Source organism: Alligator mississippiensis, chromosome 1, assembly GCF_030867095.1.
Source record: "Alligator mississippiensis isolate rAllMis1 chromosome 1, rAllMis1, whole genome shotgun sequence".
NCBI classification, from domain to species: Eukaryota; Metazoa; Chordata; order Crocodylia; family Alligatoridae; genus Alligator; species Alligator mississippiensis.
Window position 1 is genome coordinate 326,302,066 of NC_081824.1, and position 18,014 is coordinate 326,320,079.

Consider the following 18,014-nt stretch of genomic DNA (forward strand, 5'->3'; position numbering starts at 1 on the left):
TTATTCTCTAACTACTTCTGATAACTTTTGTTTCACAGGTTTCCTGATAACTCTTCTTGTTCACTGGTCACTTTCACTTACATAATGAAGTTAAACAAAAGTAATGATATTTAATTTACAACTAGGAGAGAAGTAGATAAAGCCTGAGGAAGGATATTTTATCCCCAAAAGCTTATGTAACAACTCCCCCAACTACAGAAGTAGGTCCAAGGAAAAATATTACAACACAAAGCTGGATACTTGCATTAAGAAGTTCTACCTTCAAGACAAAAATGTCATTCAGTTTACAGTATCACTTTTAGAGCTACAAGTCTTCACAAACTGGGATTTTTTTCTTTAAAAACTCACCACCAAAAAGAAAAGGTTCTAGAGACTGAATTCTTACTTCAGTTATATCTTTGTAACCTCAGTGCTTCAGATTCTATCCTCAGTAACAGCTGTATGCAGAGCTTATATTCCCTGATAAAAATATATTTCCAGGGCAAGTCAGATGCAATTTTCTATGGGTACTGGCCAACATTTTATGCTACAACTTTGCATCAGTGCATTCATGTCTACATACCATGGGTAGACATTCGGCTTTCTCCCCTTAAATCTGAATTTCTGAAGTTCTTTGAATGTTACCACATTTAAAGGTTCACTCTTGTAGTTTAAAATGGACACAAAGATAATGAGTCATATTTAGGTTCCTAAACTGATATCTTAGAGGTCATTTCCTTTCTTACAACATGTGCCAAAAATTGAAGCACCCCCCCAAAAAAAATCATTAGTTTCTCCTAAAAGTTTAGACCATTATAAGCTTGTAGTTGTTACAAATCAGTGATGTCAACTTACCTCAGAAACATCTCAAAGTGTTTTACCAAAGCTTTTAGGTTTTTGTCAGGAAAACACATCTTCCCCAGTATCTCTGGAAGCTTTACTGTAAGTAAGAAAAATGAAAAATACTTGGCCTATTTGAGTAGTTTAGTTGTTGTCCTTATATAGATTTATTACTCACAAAAAAGGAAGATAAAACTGCTTTGCACAGCAGCTTCTGCCTCCCTTTGGCAAATAGCACCACAAAACTTCATTTTCATAACAAATACCTAAGAAGTCAGTATTATTCTGTTTACTGAAGTTTAACAATGCACTAGAAGTATTTTTTCTTTTTTTTAATGAATGATTGTAGAGCCAACACAGACTCAAAACACTACAAATGTATAAGAGTTTTAAATTCATATTTAAAATATATTTTAAAAAGACTGATGCACATATTTTTCAAGTGCAACATGGCAAACATACAAAAGGTTCCATTCAGCAGTGTTGTACCACCCTCGTGAATGAGGCACATACCAACAATTTGCTTTTATATATTTCCTAGCAGGAGTGTTAAATAAATGCCATTTGGAACTGTTAGTTCTTATTTAAGTCACACAACAGTTCAAAGTGCAAGAAACTCTTGCCATTTGCGGACTCGCCATTCATGAGTGTGAATATTTGAACCCACGCTCTCTCCCCGCACACTCTCCCCTGCTCTCATGCACTCTCGTTATAGGTTTTGTTAATTAACTGACTTGCTGCTGCGGTAATTGAGGGAGCGTAGCAGCAATTAATGCTCGTTGTGGATCATAAGTTCCTCCAAGCTCGCAGATCAATTGATCTGCTGCCCCATTCCCTGGGAAGTTTTTCTCTCAAGATTAGGCTTCAGCGGCTCCATCCAGCCCGCTGAAGAGTAACGCTCCTCTTCACTCTTCCCTCCCCCACTGCCGAGAACGCTGGCAGCGTCTGTGGGAGCTCTGCACTTGCCACCACCAGGCTCCCGACATATTCACAGATTTCACCATTTATGGGGGATCTCTGGAATGGATCCCCTGCAAATAGCAAGGGTCTCCTGTATTTGACAACAGGAACCTTGAAGCTGCCGAAGAGGGGGGCAGAGGTGGCACAAAAAAAAAAAAAAAATCAAACATTAAGGAAAACCACCAACTTAAGATACAGATTGTCTTTTACTCTACAGTTTATATTTTACCAAACATCCGCAGCAAATGCTGAGAGCCGTAGATGTATGAGGGGGGAGGCAGCTGATCACTTGGTGGATAGTTCTCTGGCATCAGTTTCCAGGACAATACCTAAATACAACATTTCAAAAAAAATATATTGAGGTCTGATCAAGACTGGCATAGACTATGGTCTAACTAGCTCAGAGGTCTAAAACAGACAACTAACAGTTTCTTCATTTATTCCCAGAAATTTCAAGTGCCCTTCTAGAACTGAGGGAGGGCACTTGATTCCTGAAAACCTGTCCAACAGCTCTTAAAACAGTTGGTTCAAAATCAAAAGAAATCTTGTCTCTTAACATTTCCTGGACCATCACAGGTACAACAAAGCTCCAACCCTATCAGAAATTTTAACACTTGATTCTCTAGCAAAATGTGTATTTTGGTAAGGAGTTTTCCTATTTGACAGACAGCTTAAGAGGTCTATTTATTTATTTGCTGTAAGTTTCACAAGATGCACTACAATATTAACAATGCCATATACACAGTCCATGCCCTCCATTCACCACCCACAGACTCTTGACTTGTGACCTACCCCAAAAAACTTTCAGCATTAGTGTTATAGTTGATAAAGAACAAAGTGCTGGATCCAGGGGAAAAAAAAATTCCCCTTCTCAGGCACACTCCATTTCTTACAAAGTAGTATTTGTTCTTATTTTACTTCAAATAACAAATAATATTAATTAATAAGGTTATACATAAATGTACAACTAAAGATTTTTAATAAAAACACATTTCATTCAAAGATATGCATTGCTATTTCAAGGTGACCTCATTTTAAATAAGAAGCACTGTATTTTCTCGCACAGAGCATATATCATTTCCCAAAAACAGCTCCTGGAAATTGGGGAGGAGGAGAAATTAATTGAGAAAATATGATAACAACAACTAATGCTAGACAAAGCCAAAAGCAACTCTGCCACAGTTCCACAGGGAGCAGAATAATTCGCAGGCTTAACTCCCTAGGTGCTGCTACTCAGTTTTTTACTACAAGGGGAGTTCTTTTTTCTTCGTTTTGCCTTTCAAAACAAGATGTGTATCTTACTCAGGGTGTATGTATGTGAGAAAAATATAGTGTGTTAGACAGTTAGAGCTTTGCACATCCTGGAAACAGAATGGGAAAAAAAACTTCATTAACTATGGGTGGGATTGGAAGCCAAATGTCAAGGTACTTGAAATTTAGTTAGCAGCTCTGAGCATCACAATATCTTTTATGTACCTGACTCCAGGAGCGAAATTCACCATTTTAATTTGAACACCCAGGTTCCCCATGAAGTAAATAAGCAGCACTAGGCAATTATGAACAAGATTAAGATAGTCAGCATACTGAACCAGGAAGAGCATACTAAGCTCTCTTGAACCTGAGAGAATTCAAACACACCCTCGCCTCACAAGATAGGACTCTAACCATTAATCTATATGCTAGACTGGGATGAGAACTGCTTACATATTTTGCACTAAATAGTCATTGGATAAAATACATAAAGAGTGTGGGGAAATAGGGATCTGAATTCCTCCATCTAGAAAATGCAGCTGTCACTAAGTTAGAGTATTTCCTTCTCTGCCCCATCAACTTTAAATTCCTTCTTATACAATCGCCCCACTTCAACCAGAAGTGATTAATAGTGTTATAACCAGGGATCTGGGTTTTCCATTCACCATGTAAAAACATGGTAAAATGCAGATTATTTTTCCTTTAAAGGAGAAAAATGTGGAAAACTGCAGGTTTCCCCTTGCAGGCTGGTAGAGTTCCAACCTGCAAGGGGCTTGGGGAAGAGGGAGGGGGGCAATCAGGCAGGTGGCACCATGTGCACGTGCACAGGCAGCATGGAGAACAGCTCCCATAGCTCTCTGCAGGTAAGTCTAGGGCAGGGGTGGGCAAAATACGGCCTGTGGGCCGAATCCAGCCCACAAGGCCATTCTATCCAGCCCGTGGAGCCCCTAAAAAATGTAGAAAATTAATATTTCTCTGCCCTTGGTTCCTGTAAAAAATGCAGCAACCAAGGGCAGTAGGACCCAGGGGAAGCCTGGTGGGCTCAACAACAGTGGGGCCTACCCGGCCCCACCCCCCAGCCAAAAGCCCCAGCCAGGGTTTCTTGGGCTGGGAGTATGTGGCTGCCCCGGCATGGGAAGCTTGGGGGGGGGGGGGGGGGGGGGGGGGGCACGACACCCCGGGCAAGGAAGAAGCATGGTGCAGGGAAGCGGCCCCTCCCCGCCCACACCCAATGCCTCGCACTGCAGCTGCTTGCAGCCTGCGTGGAGCTGCGCGTGCCTGCTCCAGAAAGCCCCATGTGGGCTGCAAGCATGGGGCAGGGCTGCTTCCCCACCGCGCTCAGCTTTTCCCTGGGCTCCTTCCCTGTGTGGAGAAATGCGGCCCCTCGCCCGCCCCATGGCCAGCACTCCCTGCTGTGGGCGCCTGCAGCCCGCGTGTGGCTGTCTGGAGCAGGCACAAGCAGCCCCAGGCCGGCTGCGAGCGGCTGCAGCACAGGGCGCCAGGCATGCAGCGGGCGAGGGGCTGCTTCCCCCCGCCCTGCGCTCAGCACCACCTTGTAACTCACCCCATTGCCAAGCTGGCAGTGGGGTGGGTTAAAAGCTGGTGCTGAGCACGGGGAAAAGTGGCCCCTTGCCCACCGCGTGGCCAGTGCTCCGCACTACAGTCACCTGCAGCCCACATGAGGCTGCCTGTGCCTGCTCCAGACAGCCCCACACAGGCTGTGAGTGCCTGCTGCAGGGAGCACTGGCCGTAGGGGCAGGCGAGGGGCCACTCTTCTCCACACTCAGCACCAGCTTCTTCCCTGCTGGCAAGCAGGGGTTCAGGGCTATGCACTGCCCCCCACCTGTGCTGCGGGGCTGGGGGACACTGGGTATGATTGGGTGGGGAGCCAGTGGGAGCACAGGGCCTGCACCAGTGTCCCGGGGCCAGTGCCAGTGGGGCCCAGAACAGGGTGGCAGGAGCGCAGGGTCCTAGCTGGAAGAGGCTCTATGGAGCCGAGCCAGCTCCCCTCCCTGCTGATGCAGCCCAGCCTGGCTCCACAGACCCCTGCTGGCCTGTGCCCCGCTCTGGGCCCCACCAGTGCTGGCCCTGGGACACTGGTCCCAAGACGGTGACCAGGGGATGGGGCATCTGTCAAGGGGCACGGCTACCCTTGCAACCCTCGACAGCCTGCCAAAACTGGGTAAGCAGCCCTCTGCCCAAAATAATTGCCTACCCCGTTCTAGGGGGAGAGAAGGAGGGATTGAGGCCACCATAGTGAGGGTGAGACAGAGCAAGTTGAGTAGGGCTGGGCTGCTGCCCAGCCAGGGCAGCATGTGGGGCCTGGGGCTTGGGACCCGGGGTGGAAACGCATAGCCGCAGGACCCAGCTGAGGACTGGGATGGAGCCAAGGGCAGCTTGTCTAAGGAATGGCAGGGGGGCTGGCTCCTCACCAATGTGTGCACTCCTGGGGGGCGGTATAGGGGACTTGTGTCCCCCAGATTTGTGCCAGTGCAGGGGTGGACTGCCTGCTGTGGACTCAGGGCCTGCCACCCTGCTGTCATTCCCCCAAGGCCTCCATGACCCAGCAGGTGAGACCCGGTATGGCAGGGCAGAGAGGGGCAGGGAGCCCTGCCATAGCGAGACACCCCCTGACCACCCAGCAGAAGCAAGGGGCATAACTCCAAATCGTCACACTGCTGCTGCCAGGCGGGCAGGGGGCACCTTGCCATGGCAGTGCGGGGCTCCCGGCAGTGGCACCCACCCCGCTTTGCCCTGCTGTGCCAGGCAGTGCCCCAGGGGAAGGACAGCAGGATGAGAAGCCCCAAGCCTACAGTGGCCAGTTTGCATCCATACCCCGCTCCCCCCAGCTCCACTCCAGCCGTGCCACCCATGGGGAGAAGGGGAGCCAGACTGCACTCCAGACCGCAGCAGCTGGGGCTTGGGTGGTGCTGGGCAGGTGGGGGGGAGGGGGGGGGAAGAGGGCTGCAGACCTGGGTCCCTGACCCCGTAGCCCTGGCAGCTGGGAGCCCCCTCCAGCAGGGCTGGGGGGGAGGCAGGGGATGGGACGGACGGGGGGGCTGAAGGTGGGCAGTGAGGGATACCAGTACAGCCAGGAGACTACAGGTCCTGAGTGAGGGTCACTGGAAGGGCCAGGGAGCTGTGGGTCAGGAATGAGAGGAACCAGCACGGCTGGGCGGGCTATGGCTTGGGAGTGAGGGGCAACGGAACAGGCAGGGCACTGACATATCAGGGCTGTCCAGTGCCAAAAAAAGCAGTGGCTGGGGGGAGGGGGGGCAGACAGCCACAGCTGGACCCACGTCCTGGTGAGCAAAGGAGGCAGGGGGAGCTCTGATTTTCCACAATAAAAAACCCAAAATCAAATGTCAAAATTCATAGGTATTTAGAATGTATTTTATAATAGTGATTGAGGTGCGGGTGGGCTTGCAAACTGCTTTAAAATTGTAAATATATCAATAAAACATAATGTTCAACTGATACCTATATATAGTGGTGTTTCATTTTACATCATGGAAAAACATGGATTCTGGGGTTTTAATTGGAGAATCTGCAATTTTTATCAGAGAATTTGTGCCTTTTAAACTGAGAAAGCCAGGATCTCTGGCTATCACCTAGTGATTATTGTATTCTCCCAGGTGCTATATGTGAGCTTTAGCTTCTGCAGGTTAAGGATGCTCTTGAACTCAGGTACTGCACTTCCTGGGCAAGTGTTCTAATCACGTGCTTTCTAGATAAAGAGGTAGACACCAACTCCTTCTCCTTTTTCTGTTACTATTTCTTATTGAAACTGGCTGTAGCTGCAGCCCTTTGTGCTGAACTCAACACTGTCAGCATTAGGCATTATGAGATCAGGGCCCTCAGAATACTTTGGTACAGGGATATACAGTTTTAAAATCTCAAATCAGCATTACGTGAGAGATGCTCAGCTCTCACTATATGGCAGCAACTCTGGGCCTACACAGCAGCCAAATTCAGTAACTGTATTGGCCAAAACACAGACATCAATTCCCCACAGATGCCTAATTAGTTAGGAGAGGTTTTATGGAACACTTACTTGGACTGAGGCAGTATTTAAATGAGAGGTATGAATGCTAATTTAATTTCCTAGCAGGTAAATCAGTATATAATGAAAACAGGGAAACAGATGCCCTGTTAAGAACTGTTATATTTTACAGAATCCTAAACTGATTCTTGCACCTAAATCCAGTGTTGCATGGATGTGATGAATTGTATAGATTAATCTTATTGTTACCTCATTAAGTTCATTGTTTCTTCTACCTTCAAAGCCAGCAAAAACTGCACTCCCCTCTTTGCTAGGAGTCAAAGTGATAGGTGAAGATGAACCACTGTGGACGGGGGTTTCTTCAAAAATAAGAAGAGAGTAGAATGATTAAATTCATGCAGCCAAGAAATCTGTTTTAGACAAGGGTCAGCAACCTTTAAGAACAGGCTACCTCGCTACTTCTTGTGACCCAACACCCTAGCTCTCTGTGCTCTGCTTACCATTGCCACTGACTGTCACCAATGGGAAGCCACAAATTTGGCATCATGGGGTGGCAGCAAGGCAAGAGAGGACCCCTCAGCACACAGCGGGGACACCAGACACTGCAGATGGGATCAGCAACAAGCAGAAGAATGCATGGTGCAAAGTGAAAAAGGCACTGCCCCTGCCACTGCTCATCCCAGCCACTACAAGCCAAATCCAGTCTCTTGATGGGCTAAATCAAGCCCATGAGCTGTAGGTTGCTGACCCCCAATTTTAGGCCACTGACCGAAACAAAACCTCTTACTAATATGTCTAAAACCTTTGACACAATCAAATTAATGGTATTTAAAGTGACTGTTACAAGTTTATAGTTACCCACCAGAAAAGTTGCCCCTTCAGTCCTGACTGGTATAATTCAATAAAAACTGCTGTTAATAAATTGCTGCAATTTCCCCCTTATGTATAAAATAATTCCAAGCTAACTGATTAATGACCAAATAAATAATTTGTTAATGCAGACAGCTTTGTTTTGCAACATAAAAAGATTTTTTAGTGTCGTAACTCACAATGATACCTTTAGTAATTTAACCTACTTTTTTCTAGATGCAAAAACAGCTTTGGCATTGAAGCAGGTGTTTCAAGATGCCGCCGTTTAGGTTGTGGAGAAGCACTGCTTTCTGACAACCTGTCACAGTTAGATGTATGACGTGTAGAACGCCTCAGCGATTGCAATATTTCAGGTTCAGCTTTTCGTCGTTTGGGTGTTGCTGGCTCTCCGGTTGTGGGCTGACTGTCTGTGGATTGAGGAGTTGGTGGATTCAACAGAGGTGGACTTGGAGACAGTTCCTCCTGATTTCTATTTAAAAAAAAATATGGGTAAAATCTTGTATTTTGCTAGTTATTTTAAAACAAATACCAGTTTCCACAGATACAGATACTTGTTCAAACCAGAACTTAGTCTCCTTCAAAAACTGGAGGATCACGTGGCATAAAATTGTTGCTTGCCAAATATAAGTATTTCCTTTGAGTGGTTAAAGCTAAGACCCATGCCATATGTGCAGGTAAAAGGCACAATGGGATCTGATGTGCAATCCATCCAATCACACTTCCTGCCATGCCACACATATATGACAGGAGGCATGATTGTGGGATCAAGCATCAGCTCCCATCACACCTTATTGCTAGTACATAGGGAGCCCGGGACTGCTCCTACTGGCTAGGAAACCCATCAGCTGACAGGGCTCCCAGCCTGAGGGGCATACCTGGCTATGCATTCAATAAATGGTATCACAGAAACCAGTCACAACATTATTGCACATGTTCTGTGGCATAACTTGGTAGCTGTTAATGGCATTGTTTTACAATGCCATTAACAGCTTTAAAATGTGGCCAGGTTACAACTCAAAAGATGCAGTTAAATGGCAAGGGCCAAACAACCAGACATTTAAATCTTAATCCTTTTCATGTGATTTTAATCAGCGTTTGGTTGATTCCACCTTAATTTTCTCAGATTAAGTTTTCAACCAAAAACGTTGAATTTATAAGCAAAGAGTTTGAGACTTTGTTTTGATTTCAAAATTGTGTTTACATTACATGTAATGAGTACTTACCTCCTGCATTTTCTGTATGCCACAAAATGTTTTTGGAGGTTAATTATGGGATATACAAATCAAATTGTCCAACTTACCTATTAGCATTTGTTGAGTTTTCTTTGATGGGAAGAAAGAATTTGGATGAAGTTATCTTCTTAAACTGAGCTTGCTCATAGGGATAGAGCAAAATCAATGGAAGAGTGAAGTCAAAGGTTATCCTCAATCCATCCACCATTTCTTTACATAATTCAACACTAGAAAAAACATGGCGGGCATGATTCATTTTTTGTATTAAAAAGCCTAGTTGCAAGTTTTTATGATGTACTCATTGGAAATTTCCTTTAAAGAAACCATGACAAGACAACTCCAAAAATCCAAGTAAAGTAATAAACCAAAAATTCCATGAGGAGCAAAGAAAGGATTACATATGACAAATAGAAAGAGAACCTAACTAGAAATTCCTAAAACATAGTAAAAATTATCATCATAGGTTATATAAAAGCACACAATATCACCAATTCTACTACAGGCTAAATCCACAATAAGGCACAGTTGTACACTGTTGCCTAAAAATGTCCTTTATAATCAGGTAAAAATATTCAGCTGCTAAAGAGTTATAGATGTTTGTGGTCACATGAACTAGTGACGGGCAAAAAAATAACTTATTTTAATGCCAGTAAATGATTGCTCTTTTTTCCAAGAAACAACAACTAACTGAAAAAAGGAAGAAACAGGCTTCACTCTATTGTTTGGTCACAAAGTTGTCAGAGACCTTTATTTACAAGCAGCTACTGGGGAGAGCATGCCCCCAAACAGACAATTGAAGCAAGCCTTTTATGCGTTTCAATTCAGGTCACATGACACAAGATATAACAAGTCAAAGAAAAACTGGTTTGAACCAGAAAGTTGCAAGAGGGCATAGACTGTGGTTTGACCTATTGATCTCATAGGTCTACTCAGCTCAACAAGGGAAAAAGGGTGGGAGAAAGAGCAGATGGCAAAATAGGCGGGGAAAAAGCAATCATTAGCAAATAGTGCACTAACTCAAGAAGTCAGTAGAAATTAAGCCCTGGGGTTTTCTTCTTCCACAAGCCACATCTATTTTTTATGTTTATACACCATCATAAAATGTATATGGCACAGTACAGACATGCATAAAGATAATGCAAATGCCCAAGTGAGACTGTAAATTAAATTCCCAAGCCTAAAAAGATTTATGCACAGGGTTAACTTAGCCTACTGTGAGGAGCCCAATCACTGGGGACTAATTTTGGAGAACAGATGAACCTGAATCAGAAATCAGCATTCTATTTTCATCTTTGCTGGTACAGCTATGTCACTGTGAACAAGAGTCTTTACCTCTGAGCATCAGCACAAAAAAAAAAAAAATGAAAATGACTTATTTTTTTCCTGTCTTAATGGGGGATCTATGTTAATGCTTGTGAAAAGCTTAGATACTCCCATGACAAAGCTATCCTAAAAAGTCTTTATGAAGTTCAAACACATCATAGGAAGGTGTGCAGAGAGTGGGAGAAGGGACAAAAGAACACAGCTTTATGCAGAGCATTATTTTTTCAAAGACAGAAAAACAAATTATTTATTTAGTTGGCTGGTTAGTGATAAGAAAGCAGCTGCTTTACTTCAAAATAGATAACCTCATGAGCTTTATTTGTAAGTGAGAATATTCTGGGATAGTTCCTTTGACTTGCTGCTTATACTAATCAGCAATATCTTTCTGGAAACAGTCATATTTTTCAAGACTACTTTTGTTTTTAAATCTAGGTTAACCACACTCTAAAAAATTGTTAAAATGCCAAAGCAACCATCAAGCTGAGTCTTTGCCCAAAAGGCACTCATGCAATTTTTACTTCAAAGCAGCTCAGGTGTAACTTACAAAACATATTAATCTGGTTTGTTGCCACTTTCCTACTGACTTACTCTCCTCCTCCCAGGCCATGCAAGGAGTCAGCTTTAACAGGCTACTCTGGGCACCACCTAACTCATGACCAGACTGTTAGGGCACTGGGAGAAATGGGAACTGCAGGCTCAGATGCCCTCTGCATAACAGGATGTGGGGAAGAACCTCCTACTCCCCAAGACAAGTGCGATAACCACTACAGTACCAGACTAAAAGGTGGGAAGACTATTATTCTTCGCCATTTTACTCCCAGCAGGTACATGCATGTGGGTGATCCTAACCTACCACAGCTGCAAAAACTAAGTGCCAAAAAATTGCACTTATATGGCTAAGTACTATTTAGACATAGACAGACATAGACATTAGGGCTAGAAGGGACCTCGGAAGATCATCGAGTCCAGCCCCCTGCCCCAGGGGCAGGAAGTCAGCAGGGATCATAGGATCCCAGCAAGATAAACATCCAAATGTCTCTTGAAGGCGTTCAAAGTAGGTGCTTGAACCACCTCCAGCAGCAGTCTTCTCTAAACCTTGGAGACTCAGATAGTAAAGAAGTTCTTCCTTATGTCCAGCCTGAAATGGTCTTGGAGGAGTTTGTGACCATTTGACCTCGTCATCCCTTGGGGTGCTCTGGTGAACAGATGTTCCCCCAGATCCTGGTGAGTACCCTTGATAAACTTATAGGTGGCCACCAGGCTGAAGAGTCCCATAGCTCTCAGCCTCTCATCATAAGGTCTGTTTTCCTGACCTCTGATCATACGTGTGTGGCTCTCCTCTGCACTCTCTCAAGCTTCTCCACATCCTTTTTGAATTGTGGAGCCCAAAACTGGACGCAGTACTCCAGCTGCGGCCTCACCAAGGCCAAGTTCAACGGGAGAATGATGTCTCGGGATTTGCTTGACATGTACAAGCAAAACGATTTAGTCACATTATGTTTTTATTTATATAATGATGTATATATATGTATATGCTACACAAATATTTTATATAATTCACATATTAATAGAAACATGAATAAAAAATTCTTTTTTAAAAGAAATCTTTCTGGTATTTTCCCTTTAAACTCAATTTTATTTATGAACATAATTAAAACGCACGTTATCAAGTCCTTTCCAGGTAATCACAGAATAGCCACTGTGTCCAATGGTGTTTATCAGCACATCTACACCTACTGAGTTACACGTTACAAGCAGTCTACAATGCCAGTGTTCAACCTGTATAGTTCCAAAGCCTTAACACTTTCCATGGGTAATGACACTAATACAGGGGTGGGCAAAATACAGTCCATGGACTGAATCCGGCCCGTGAGGCCCCTAAAAAAATTTAGAAAAATTAAAATTTCTGTCCTTGGTTCCTATCAAAGATGACAGGAACCAAGGGCAGTAGGACCCAAGGGAAGCCCTGGAGAGCTCCCGCAACAGCAGGGCCTGCCTGGCCCTGTCCCCCCAGCTGGAAGCCCCAGCAGGGGCTTCTGGCCTTGGACCATGTGGCTACCCCAGCGCTGGAACCTCAGGTAAGGGGGGAGTGGGAGAGAAGGACAGGAAAGGAGCCTGGGGAAAAGTGGCCCCTCGCCTGCCCTGTGGCCCACGCTCCCTGTTGCACCTGCTCGCAGCCCGCACAGGGCTGTGCTGAGCAGGCAAAGGCAGCCTCATGCAGGCTGCGAGTGGCTGCAGCGCCGGGCATGGAGTAGGTGAGGGGCCGCTTCCCCCACCCCCTGGCACTCAGCACCAGGTCGTAACCTGGCCCCAGCGCATGAGCTCCAGGGAAGCAGCAGCAGCAGCAAACACTGCCTGACGCAGCAAACGGGGGGGAGGCCACCGCAGCTGCTGGTGCTGTGGTGGCACAGCCCCGACAGGTGAGCCCAGAGCCGGCGAGGGGCTCTGGGCTCACCCCCAGGTGAGCCCAGGCTGGCAGCCAGGGCGGGTTACAATCTGATGCTGAGTGCAGGAAAAAAGCAGCCCCTCACCCGCACCATGACGGGCGCCCCCGCACTGCAGCTGCTCACAGCCTGCGTGGGGCTGCCTGTGCCTGCTCAGAATAGCCGCACATGGGCTGCGAGCAGCTGCAGCCTGGGGGGCACTGGGAGTGAGTAGGTGCAGGAGCAGGGCCCACACCCATGTCCCAGGGCCAGTGCCAGCAAGGCCCCAAGCAGGACGGCAGGGGTACAGGATTCCAGCCAGCAGGGGCTCTATGGAGCCAGGCCAGCTCCCCCTTCTCCCTGCTGGTGCAGCCCAGCCTGGCTCCACAGACCCCTGCCAGCCTGTGCCCTGCTCTGGGTGCCACTGGTGCTGGCCCTTGGGACATTGGTCCCAAGATGGTGACCAGGGGGCAGGGCACCTGTCAAGGGGTGGGGCTACCCATGCGACCCTCAACAGCTTGCCACAACTTGGTAAGCGGCCCTCCACCCAAAATAATTGCCCGCCCCTGCACTAATACCAATATTGCAAGAAATAAGATAATTCTAGATCACTGAATATCTTAAACAATTTATGACAGAACATGATATGAACAGAATTATCACTAGGTGGACACATGTTTGGTTGAATAACAAGAAAAGTATAACTATTAATGGCTTGATGTCAGAGCTGGGTAATTTCAAGTAGGGTTTCCACAAGGGAATCCTGTGGGTCTACATTTTAATATTTATTAATAATGACCTGAATGCATAAATAGAGAGTACACTAACCAAATCTGCAAACACTATGGAACTTGGAAGAGCTGCATATACTTTGAAGGACGGGATTAACATTCAAGGGAACTTGAGAAATTGGAACCGGACTCTAAGACCAGTGGTTCTCAAATGTTTCATACTCAAGGCCTTCTTCAGAAAATGCCAGCTCTTAGGCTTTTATTCATTTCTTTATCATGGGAAAAAAAAAAAAGATCAATTCTCCTGTTGCAAAGAACTTAATAGCACAACAGGTCAGAATATTTTTGAAACTATGGATCAAGGTCTAATCATGTTACTTTTGTGTAGGTGTTTATACCTAAAAGTGCTAATATTGCACATCACCCTTAAAATTATTTCACATTATCCTGGTCAAGAATCACTGCTTTAGACAACAAAACAAAAATTCAACATAAACAAATATAACGTGCTAAAATAGGAAACAGAAAAAGCAAGCAGAGAATGAGATCCAGCTGGCTTGGCATTAGTACTTTTAAGTGTTACCATATGGGGGTTGTGGAAAAATCAAAATCAACACAGGTTAGCAATCTGACAGCTGGTTTAAAAAAACACCACTCTCCACATGTATACGTACACACATTTCCACTCTTTCGGACTGCTTTCAACCAGAAAATGTTATGCAATACACAAGTCTTTGTCCCCCTCTATTTGGCACTGTATAGGCTTCAGAATGACTACTTTGTCCAGTTTTGGACAACATATTTTAAGAAAATTTGAGACAACATATACAGGACCCAGAAGCAAGCAACAATGATGATAAAGGAGTTGGAAAACAAGCCATATGAGGGGAGGTTGTATGCCTGCTTGAAGAAGAGCTGAGTAGTTGGCCATATATAAATTGGAAAACATTTGTTCTCCCTTCCCACAGAGGGCAGAACACAAGGCAATGGAAGAAAAGTTAAGTCCTGTACAAAATCCGTTCTTAAAAAATAATAATAATCACAGATGCAGTTCAAAGCGACCACAGTAACACCTGCACATGAAAGCACGGATATGTTTATTGCTGTGCATATTCAGTTTTCAAGTGATGGATAATAGCATTCAGTAAACTAATCCTACATATGAAGATGATTTCGCTGCTACCAGTATGCTCCAAAGGGATTCTGCTACACACCTTTAGAATTGGAGTTTGCACTCTTGCATGCAACAAAAGGGACTCAATGCTTATTTCAGCAAGATGCATCTTTCCTACAGTGTGAAGCAGGTACTACTTAAACCCTCAACTCAAGTTCCTGTCATGCAAACATGAAAAATACCTTTTAAGTACAAAATGGTCTCAGATTCTTATAGTACTCCTGATTCAGTAGAGAGAAAAGGAAAGTGATACCTTATCTTAATGTAGCATTAAGATAAGGTAAAAAAGCTCTCATCTCTAAGCAAAGAATTGTGTTCCAGGTCAAATAACATATAGTCTCCATTTTTGTGGGTACACAGATGTGCAAGTCTACTGAACTGCAAAGCACTGAAAACCTGGACCTGAAATCAAACCCATTCTTCCTCCACACAAAAACAAGTGGTCAAAATGACTTACTTCTTTTCGGGTGGGACATAGTGAAGATTCATATTGGCATGCGAAGTCATTTGATGGTGCCGAGATCTTTCATTCGCTGAAAAAGCTGCATTGATGGCAAAATGTTTCACATATGACTCCAAGATGGTTATTATATTAGTCTGACAAGGCAATTTCACTAGCTGAAGAAGAGAGACAATTTGCATAAATCAGTGATGGCATGTGGCAACTCAAGAACAATAAGAACTCGTGTGATTCACTGCCTACAACTGCCTGACAAATCTATTCAGAAAAATTATTTCAGACATTTCAAATTTGTTCCTCAAACTCACGTCTGCTCAATCCTATAACTTTTGACCCGGGAAAAATGCAAATACAATAGCAGAAGGTGATAAGCCTGATTTCCAAGATAAGTCATCCTTAAAAACAAAACCTATGATGATGAAACCCCCATATTATGGGTCAATACATTAATAATTCACTATTCTAGTCATTAAGGGGGAGTGGAAGTCTAAAATGAAATGCATTGGATTAGGTCTCTCTACTATATATACAAGTCAGCTGAAAAACTAAGTCACTATGCAGGAGAGCTACTTTTGACATTCGGGTATACTTTCCCCATGCCTTAAAACTCATACCCGTTTTCTTCTGTTAATGTAGTAACAATCTTCTTCAAGCTTCTTTTTCAGGACTTCAGGGATTTCTATGCTTATTGCTCTTTCTTCCATGTCTCTCTTGGTGTGAGTGTCTTGGTCTTCTTTCTAAGACAGCACAGACCAATTAGTGTTATAATTTAGAAGCCATTAAGGAAGAAACCGAGTTAAAAATCCAGGGCGCATCTATATGTGCATTAACGTCCTTTAGTTATATGTATTAAATCTTCCCAGCGTTTGCCATTCCACTCGTTTAGATGTACCTCCATTCTGAGGTACTAGGAAAATGTACACTAGCCTGTCTTAATGCCTATTAACTAAAGAGCACAGTTTAAGTGATGCTTAATGCGCATTAACTAAATAGCACTTTTTATTAGTGACAATTGAATGTACATTAAAACAGGCTAACGTTCATTAAAACACATATGTAGACATGCCCTCAATGCCTTGCATGGAAAGATACAACTAGCACAATATATTTTGTGAATTTAAATGAGCAGATCTCATACTGTTTCTGATAAACTAAATATATACCTTTAAATTATTTTAAAAGCTCTATTGTTGCTTTCTTTAAATCTATTTAATTTATTCTTACTGCTTTCTTTTTGTTCTTTCATCTGTTTCAACTGTCTGATCAGTTTGTTCACAGACCACTTCACATTTAAATTATTTGTATTGTAACATTTCAATTCCATGTTCAGAGCAAACACTTTTCTTTCTAACTGGGACTATTTCTTCTAATCTTCAATTCTGGCAAAATTTTAAGTCAACTTTGAGTTAACCCTCTTTCTTTAAAATAAACTGGATACAACAGCCATTAAAATCCTGCTGGCAATAAGAAGCTACCTTTACCTGAAGACAGTAGTAAAATTTTACAGTATCTATAAATTTGACAGACCTCAAAAAGTGAAATAATAAGTGAGACAAGTTTATAAATTTTGAACCGAAATCAAAGTCATCCAGAGGAGTAAGATGTCTGCTATGGTTTTTGAAAGTCCCAGTCATAATAAGTACACTAATTAAATCATCAAATGATTTTAATACTTGCCCTAACTACTTCCTGTATGGCCTTTAGCAATTCTCTTCAGCTGTCTCCATTTTTCCCAGTGCTTCAAATGCAACATATTAAATATTATTAAATTAATGTAGCTCATATAAATATACCATTTCTGTCCTCTCTTCAATGTCACTTTCTTCACTTTTTATTTCTTCATCTGTTCCTTCATCACTGTCATCAGAAGAAGAACTACTTAGAGCTGTTTAAGAGAGAAATGAGTTATTCCAAGTATTTCATAGGTATATTTCACATTTTATACCCAACAATTTTTACTCTGTTACACTAAATTCAAGGTTTCTAATTTTAAGCATTTTAAAAGGCCAGGGCAAGGAAACTCAAATGAAATATTTCTGCATACCCTGTAACTTAAAAATATTTGGTAACACATAAATTCATAAAGTATCATTAGCTCCTTTTGGTTTTGTGGGAGGTCTAGTTGTAAACAAGGGATTAACATATGCAGCTTATAACGGCAAGCTCTTTTCAATACATCATTATCATTTAACATGTTCAAATACAAATACTTCCCCTCTATCAGGCGCTGGTCAGACCGCAGTTGGAATACTGCGTGCAGTTTTGGGCGCCACACTTCAAGAGGGATTTGGATAACCTGGAGAGGGTCCAGAGAAGGGCCACTCGTATGGTTAAGGGCTTGCAGGCCAAGCCCTATGAGGAGAGACTGGGGCACCTGGACCTCTTCAGCCTCCACAAGAGAAGGTTGAGAGGCGACCTTGTGGCTGCCTATAAGTTCATCACGGGGACACAGAAGGGAATTGGTGAGGTTTTATTCACCAAGGCGTCCCCAGGGGTTACAAGAAATAATGGCCACAAGCTAGCAGAGAGCAGATTTAGACCAGATATTAGGAAGAACTTCACAGTTAAGAGTGGCCAAGGTGTGGAATGGGCTCCCAAGGGAGGTGGTGCTCTCCCCTACCCTGGGGGTCTTCAAGAGGAGGTTAGATAAGCATCTAGCTGGGGTCATCTAGACCCAGCACTCTTTCCTGCCTATGCAGGGGGTTGGACTCGAAGATCTATTGAGGTCCCTTCCAACCCTAGCATCTATGAATCTATGAAAGACTGTG

General features: G+C 43.8%; 1 protein-coding gene across 1 annotated transcript in view; it reads right to left on the minus strand.

Annotated features, from left to right (window-relative positions):
- Positions 1-18,014, minus strand: part of MSL3 (MSL complex subunit 3) — a 53,825-nt gene that overhangs the window by 28,696 nt on the left and 7,115 nt on the right. The window contains exons 5-12 of the mRNA XM_006270523.4: positions 17,040-17,131; positions 15,861-15,983; positions 15,244-15,404; positions 9,204-9,362; positions 8,110-8,372; positions 7,283-7,392; positions 2,009-2,108; positions 835-919 (exon numbers count right to left, since the gene is read on the minus strand). Of these exons, the coding sequence (XP_006270585.1) occupies positions 835-919; positions 2,009-2,108; positions 7,283-7,392; positions 8,110-8,372; positions 9,204-9,362; positions 15,244-15,404; positions 15,861-15,983; positions 17,040-17,131 (1,093 nt within the window). The remainder of the gene's footprint in view (positions 1-834; positions 920-2,008; positions 2,109-7,282; positions 7,393-8,109; positions 8,373-9,203; positions 9,363-15,243; positions 15,405-15,860; positions 15,984-17,039; positions 17,132-18,014) is intronic.